Source organism: Mustela nigripes, chromosome 13, assembly GCF_022355385.1.
Source record: "Mustela nigripes isolate SB6536 chromosome 13, MUSNIG.SB6536, whole genome shotgun sequence".
In the NCBI taxonomy this organism is placed as follows: domain Eukaryota; kingdom Metazoa; phylum Chordata; class Mammalia; order Carnivora; family Mustelidae; genus Mustela; species Mustela nigripes.
In genome coordinates, this window is record NC_081569.1 from 29,712,640 (window position 1) to 29,720,652 (window position 8,013).

At 44.6% G+C, this 8,013-nt stretch overlaps 1 protein-coding gene across 1 annotated transcript in view; it reads right to left on the bottom strand.

Moving 5' to 3' along the window:
* The window catches only part of ARID3B (AT-rich interaction domain 3B), a 72,630-nt gene extending 65,038 nt beyond the window's left edge, over positions 1–7,592 (bottom strand). Inside the window, exons 1-3 of the mRNA XM_059371837.1 lie at positions 7,340–7,592; positions 2,791–3,131; positions 474–855 (exon numbers count right to left, since the gene is read on the bottom strand). Coding sequence (XP_059227820.1) covers positions 474–522 — 49 coding nt within the window. The 5' untranslated portion in view covers positions 523–855; positions 2,791–3,131; positions 7,340–7,592. The remainder of the gene's footprint in view (positions 1–473; positions 856–2,790; positions 3,132–7,339) is intronic.
* Positions 7,593–8,013: the final 421 nt, after the last annotated feature.

Here is an 8,013-nt window from a genome sequence, read left to right on the forward strand (position 1 = left end):
ATATGGAACACTTCCCAAGACATTAAATGAAAAAAAGCAAGGTTTGTTAAAGGGTGATTAGTATGTTACCATTAATAATTGTGATTTAAAGGATGTAGTATGTACATCATTTGTATGAGTATGTAATCATGTGGAACAAGCATGACTCATGGGGTATATCTCATGGGGTATACTGTATGACTTATGGGGTCTACTGCAACAAGCAGATCCAAAATGTGACTCATCAAAATTGTTTCTTTTTTGTTTTGTTTTGTTTTTGTTTAAAAGATTTTACTTATTTGAGAGAGAGAGAGAACAAGCAGTGGAGAGGGGCAGAGGGAGAGAGAGAGAGAGAGAGAAGCAGACTTCCTACGGAGCAGAGAGCCCGATGTGGGGCTCGATCCCAGGACCCTGAGATCATGACCCGAGCCAAAGACAAATGCTTAACCAACTGAGCCACCCACGCGCCCACAGATAGTTTATTTCTTGCTTACCTGACAGTCCTGGGCAGATATTCAGGTCAGGGACATGGTCGTCTTTCATTGCTGGTGTTCAGGAGCCTAGGCTCTTCATTCTTGTGCTGTCCCACCCCATAGTCACCAAGTGGTACACATTGCTTCCAGTCACATTACATTGGAGAAAACTTTGTCGTATGGCCACTCCCGAATTGGAAGGGGTGTGTGCCTGCAGAGAATAATGGCTTTTGGCAGACAGCAAGAGATCTCTGTTATAGTTGGTCTTTCTGGTCACCAAATACAATCACTCTTCCCCAAAGGGAGACCACAAGAAGTCCTATCCAGTTATGGCATCCATATGAAAATTTGGATCGCAGTCTTCTTCAATTGGCCTGAACGAATTTCCTCACGATCCAGCAACCTATAATTAAAAGCCAAGTTGTTGCCACGTCACCATTACCCCACTACACAGTGACAGAGGGGACAGGAAAACTGCAACACAAACTTTGGAAGAGGGAGATTGGGAAACATGTACAGTCATGTCTAAAGCAATCATGGAATCCTGCTAGATGGACACCGTGAAGACTCCCTTTCTGGTAGTGAAGGAAGCACCTAGAAGAGATCCAATTTTGCTGTTTAGGAAAAATTCTCTTGTCCTTGTTCTCCTTATGCCCTGGTTCAGCCCTCTGCCAGTGCTTTCCCTGGCTATACGTGAGGTGGGGGCATGCCCTCCTTGGGGACTGTATGGCCCCAGGTATTATTTTATGGCTTTCCTTATTTACTCAGGCCAGGCTTGTGGGGTTGAGGCAGTACAGAATCTTCGGGTCGATTTGCTTCTAAGCAGCTTCTTGTACCAGAAATCATGCCTCAAAGATTTTTTTTTTTCCAGGATAGAAGTATCAACTTTCATTTATTTCTTTACTCCACGCCTCTCTCTCCCAACTTAATGGCAGTTACAGTGAAGCCATATGAAACAAAGGCTTAGGAGGAAGGAAAGCCTCGAGACTTTTCTTTGCACTCGTGCTGGAGTCCTCTGTTTAACTGAAATATCTTTGTGGATAACCTTTTCAGTCTTTTTTCCTGCTGTTGGGGCACAAGGCCCTAGTTCTGAGCGCCCTCAGTTCCTTTTCGTGTCAGCTTGCAAACCAGGACATTCTTGCTTGAGCTTGCCTCTTATGGTATCTTGTTAAACACAGCAAGGAGCTGCCAATACACTCTGACATTCTGACTCATGATCATGACTTCAGAAAACCATGGAAAGAAAGAGAATGTTTTTTCTTTTTACCTCTTCAAGTGTCCCTATTAAAAACAGACACCAAAAAAAGCGAGTTGGTTTTTTTTTTAAGATTTTATTTACTTATTAGGTTAAGAGAGATACAGAGAGAGTGAGCACAAGCAGGCGGAACAGCAGGCAAAGAGAGAAGCAGAATTCCTGCTGAGCAGGGAGTCCGAGGTGGGACTTGATCCCAGGACCCTGGGATCATGACCTGAGCAAAGGCAGATGCTTAACAACTGAGCTCAGCGGGAAGCCTGCTTCTCCCTCTCCCACTCCCCCTGTTTGTGTTCCTTCTCTTGCTGTCTCTGTCAAATAAATAAATAAAATCTTAAAAAAAAAAAGAAAAGTGGAGAGAACAAAATAAATATTGATAATTTAATGAGCTAAATTAGCGGATACCAATTGAGTTCCCATGGCCTTGAGTACTGTCCTCGGTACTTCAGACTCCGTGTTCTTAGGGCACCTGGGTGGCTCAGTCAGGCCTCTGCCTTCAGCTCAGGTCATGATCCCAGGGTCCTGGGATGAGCCCTGCCTTGGGCTCCTTGCTCAGCAGGGAGTCTGCTTCTCCCTTCCCCTCTACCTCTCCCCCTACTTTTGTGCTCTCTTTCTCTCTCTCTCTCTGTCAAATAAATAAATAAAATCTTAAAAAAAAATAAGACCCCAAGTTCTTCACATTCAGGAACTCACAGCTTGTCTCCCTGTGAATTTGTCACTGGCAGGCAGGCCCATATAACCAGGAATCTCTCCACCAGAGAGATACTACTGGATTCTATTGGCCAGAAGTCTACTGGATTCTAACCTCTTATAGGCAGAGCTGGCTGCATGTTGCAAAGGACTAACCAGACCTACTGAGTCTACTCAGTAACAGGCACAGGTCACATTCCCTTGCCAGCCACCTAACCAGCTTCTAAATGCCCTTAGATCAGGCACTGGGTATTTTGGAACTAAGGAACTTAAACCTTGCTTGAAAAAGACCTTAGAGCAGTCAAACTCCAAAGGACTGATCTTCAGTTTCATGTTCCTCAGCTAACATGAGATTATCTGTTACACAACAACAAAAAATTGGAAAATGGCACTTACCAGACATTTGAAATCGAGGTTCCCCAAGAGCTGCCAGAAAGCAGATGATCCTTCGAAGTTGCTACTGAACACGAGAACCTTGGAGCAACCCGATGACTGTATGAAGTGCAAAGCCAACAACTACTCAGCCACATGTCTTTCTTCCCATGCTTTTGTTTTCTGTCCCACTGGCCATCATTTTCCACTCTAGGTGTTCAAGTGTATATAATTAAAAATTATTTGGTGGGGTGCCAGTGGTTAGGCATCTGCGTTTGGCTCAGGTTATGATCTCAGGGTCCTGGGATCAAGCCCCACATCAGCTCCCTGCTCCTCCTGCTTCCGTTCCCTCTCTGGCTGTTTCTCTGTCCAAAAAAAAGGTTATTTGGTAATAATGTTTTCTAAAGAAAAGTTGCAAAATTAGTACCAAAAATTCCCATATACATTGGCCCCATATTCTGCAAATGTTGACATTTTACCACATTTGTTTCATCATTCTCTCTCTGTATACATGTTATTCTATTCTATGATCCATCTGAGAGTAATTTACAGATACAACATCCCTTTAAAACTAAATATTTTAGTGTGTGTTTCAAAAGTACAAGTACACTCTCCTACATAACCATTGTACAATTCATTGGAAATCAATTTTTAAAAGACTTTATTTTTATTTATTTGTCAGAGAGAGAGAGAGAGCACAGCAGGCAGAGTGGCAGGCAGAGGCAGAGAGAGAAGCAGGCTCCCTGCTGAGCAAGGAAACCTATGCGGGACTCAATCCCAGGACCCTGGGATCATGACCTTAGCTGAAGGCAGTGGCTTAACTGATTGAGCCACCCAGGTGTCCCTGGAAATGAATTTTGACACGATACTATTATCTAACTTACAGATCATACTCCTTTTTTTTCTAAATGTCCCCAAAGTATCCTTTATATCAAAATAAAACAAAAACTTGGGGCACCTGGGTGGCTCAGTGGGTTAAAGCCTCTGCCTTCAGCTCAGGTCATGATCTCAGGGTCCTCGGATCAAGCTCTGAATTGGGCTCTCTGCTCAGTGGGGAGCCTGCCTCCCCCTCTCTCTCTGCCTGCCTCTCTGCCTACTTGTGATCTGTCTGTCAAATAAATAAATAAAAATCTTTTAAAAATTTTAAAAAATAAAACAAAAACTTGTTTTTCTGGTCCAGGATTACACACTGCATTTTAAAATAGTCAAATCTCCAAAAAAAAAAAAGTCAAATCTCTTGGGAGCGCCTGGATGGCTCAGTTGTTTGAATGTCTGACTCTCGATCTCGGCTCAGGTCTTGATCTCAAGGTCCTGAGTTCAGGCCTTGCACTGGGCTCCACAATGGGTGTGGAGCCCACTTAAATTCAAAAAGAAAAAAAGAAAGCCCTGGGGTGCCTGGTTGGCTCAGTTGGTTGGGCAGCTGCCTTAGTCTCAGGTCATGATCCCGGGTCCTGGGATAGAGGCCCACATTGGGCTCCTTGCCCACACTGGGCTCTTCGCTGAGCAGGGAGCCTGCTCCTCCCCTGCTTGTACTTGCTTTCTCTCTCTCTTCTCTGCCAAATAAATAAATAAACACTTTTTTTTTTTAAAGGAAGTCCAATCTCTTTATTTTCCTTTAAATAATCTACAGTCTTCTTTTATGACTTTGACTTTTTTTTAAAAAAAAAGGTTTTTATTTATTTATTTGAGAGAGAGAGAGAGCATGTGTGCACATGCGTGTGGGGGAACAGAGGGAGACAGAGAGAGAATCCCAAGCTGACTCTGCCCCAAGCATGGAGCCTGATGTAGGGGCTTGATCTCATGACTCTGAGATCATGACCGAAGCCGAAATCAAGAGTCAGGTTGCTCAACTGACTGAGCCAGCCAGACACTCTGGCTTTGACTTTCTGAAGAGTACAGGCCCGTTATTTTGTACCATGTCCTCAGTTCAGGTTTGCCTGATTAGATTTGAGGATATGCATTTCTGGAAGGAACACTGCAGAAGTGGTACCATTTATTTTCAGTGCATCGTATCAGGAGGCATATGGTATGACGACGTTAACTTTGATCACTTGGTTAAGGTGGTTGTCTGCCAGTTCTCTGTACTGTAAAGTTATTCTTTTTCCCTTTGCAATTAGTAAGGATTTTATATGGACCCAGGTTCCTTCTGCCTATCATCCTTGGTGTCCTTGTCACCAATTGTATCCAGTTAGCAGAAGAGGAAAGAAAAGAGTTTCGTGGCGTGGGGGAAGTGGGGAGTGGCTGTTACTAGGCCAGTCCTGGAAGGGGCACCCATCAGATTAACCCTAATCTGGCTCACATTCCATTGTAGAGAATCGAGTCTAAAGATTCTATCTAATTGCAAGGGACAGTAGGAAACATTGCCTGGCTTTGTGCCTGAAGGAGGGAATGCACATTAGTAGGGAGCTCGAGGTCTCCACTACAGGATACAACTCTTCCGGTGGACTTTTTAAATTTATTCTCAGGGGCTCTGGTTTCCCCTTGCCCCCTTAGAGGAGATCTTGGTCAGGTCCCTCAACTGTGCTGATCACTCTTGGGTTTCATGAGTCCTCCTGTCACACTGGTCTCCCAGACAGCGTGAGTTAAGCAACAAAAATGCCCAGCCCCCTGTAAGAGTCATCATTCTAAAATTGATTTAAAACTGAGGCTTCTTGGGGTGCCTGGGTGGCTCAAGTCAGTTAGGTATCTGCCTTTGGCTCAGTTCATGATCTCAGAGTCCTGAGATCGTGCCCCATCGGGCTTCTTGCTCAGCAGGGAGCCTGCTTCTCTCCTTCTGCCTGTCACTCCCCCTGCGTGTGCTCGCTCTCTCTCTCTCTCTGGCAAATAAGTAAATGAAATCTTGAAAACCAAATAACAAGAAAACCCCTGAGGCTTCTTCCTCCCTTGCAGCTAGCTTGGGCCTCTGTGAGGTGGGTCACCTCCCACAGAAAAGGACTGTGTGACCGGTTTCACTCCCTCATTCAATACTTCCATTCCTTTCTTCCTCTTGCTAGCTAATGTCTCTGAGCCCTGCACACTGGGGGTCTGCTAGTCTATGTGCTGCCTCGGTGGAGGTCAGAAAGAGGTTCTCCTCGGGGATGCCTGCCATCCTACAGGGAGAGGGCTGCGCCTCCGTGTGAAGTAGAAAAAGGCAATTCCTCCGAGAAGACACAACCCCCTGCCAGGGCATATGGTTTGGAGCTTGGAAAGCAGGCTGGATTGGAGCCCCGTTTGCACCTACAGCCAGGCACGCGTTTCAGTGAATGACTTGCACAACCGTAAGGTCTGTTAAATGTGGAGCATATGGACGAAGTTCTGGGCCAGAAGCTCAAGTTTGCTCAACTAGTGCTGTCCTGAGTGGCAACTGCATTCTCTGGGGTTTGCAGAGATTTAATGCTACTCTTTTTGGGGAAGGGAATGGATTCCTTAGTTCTATAAAGCTCCATCATTCCATCAATGGTGACCACATCTCTGTAGTTTCTTTCTTGTAGATGAAGGCATTGCTTTTACTGGTGTTTGTTCATAAGTCTTTCTCAAGAATCTGGGCATCTGGGGATGTGCCTCCACCTTCCTCCCACTGAAATGTAGTCACTTCTGGCAGCGTTCTCGAAAAGGATCTGAGACTGAACTTCTCCAGACCCCCTGCATGTATGTTTCATAGCAAAGGACACGTTCATTTGGGAGTGTGGCTACAACCCAAACCATAGCCTCATCTCTACCCCGTGGGAGGCCTGAGGCAGTCCTTCACCTTTGACCTACTCCAGCTGTAACTCAGACACTGACCACTCTGTCTCTCAAATTGGAAGGAACACGCATTATGTACTATTGGGTGATCCCAGTAAAACTCCTCCCATCAGTGTGAGGTGATGGGTACATACTCTTACAATGAGGTTAGGGGTGTGGCAATGACTCAGGACACGGATAACTTTCTCTAAAAACCTTAACTCTCCTATATTTTTCAACCTCTCCAACATCTTTTACAGGCTGGAGGTGGGTGGTGAACTAAGAATGAAAAGCTGTGTTTCTATCATCTTCCCCTGTAAATCCTGCGGTGGTGGACTGGCATCTAACTTGGAATGTGACTTTATTGTTTGGGGATCTGAGACAAATCAGACTAAGTGAGCTTCATTTCAACATCCTACGTGTAACCTATCTCTGGAAGTATACATAGGGAACAGGAAATATTGGTTACCTTCGGTGGGAAATGTGTTTGCTCAGGGAAGCCATGGGAGGGAGAATTTTTCACACATACTCTTTGAACTCTTTTTAAACTCTCTGTGTGTAGTACCTATTTAAGAAATTTAAATGAAAGTCAGATACCTTCCAAATACCCTAGTGTCCATTCACGTAACAGAGCACTTTCTAACTCTGAAGAAGAATGAGCCGCCTATTCTGAAGTAGAACAGTCTCAAAGATGTTGTTAGGTTAGAAAAGGAAGATATAGACTATTTCATAATATATTTACATACAGTAAAATTAGGCATAAATTCATATTTTTAATACATGAGGGATTTTCAGGACATTTTTTCTAGGATAAACTCAATCGTGTAGTAGTGATGACACGACAGTAGTGAACTTGAAATCAGTTACTCACCACAGCAAAGGCTTATATTTCTTGAGCCACAGGTGTCCGGTGTAAGACAGGCAGCTCTGGAAGGCTGCTCTGCTCCATGTGGTGCCTCAGGGATCCAGGCTGTTTCTGTCCAGTGACTCCACCATCTAAATCCCTTGCTGCAGCAAGGGAAGGGAGAGCTGGGGAATTGTACACTGGAACTAAATGTTCTGACCCGGAAGTGCACATATCACTTCTCTGCACAGTCTTTGAGCCAAAATTGGCCTCCTGGGCACAGCCTCACTGCAGGACAGGGTAGAAGTATTTTCCTCTTGCAGATCCAGAAAGAAGAAAATGAAATGGGCTTCAGTATCCTGTAACATCGCTTCTTCCACAAAGACACAGAAAAAAACAAGTAGGAACACCTAGGTGGTTTAGTGGGTTAAGCCCCTGCCTTTGGCTCAGGTCATGATCTCAGGGTCCTGGAATCAAGCTCCGCATCAGACTCCCTGATCAGCAGGGAGCCTGCTTTCCCCTGCCCCCACCTGCCTCTCTGCCTACTTGTGATCTCTTTCTGTCAAATAAATAAATAAAATAAAATAAAATAAAAAAGAAAGAAAAAGACAAGTAACAGGAGGAGGGAGTCAGGATCTGATATCAGAAGACTTACTTTTCACTCTACTATTTACTGTATTATATGGTTTGGATTTTTTTGA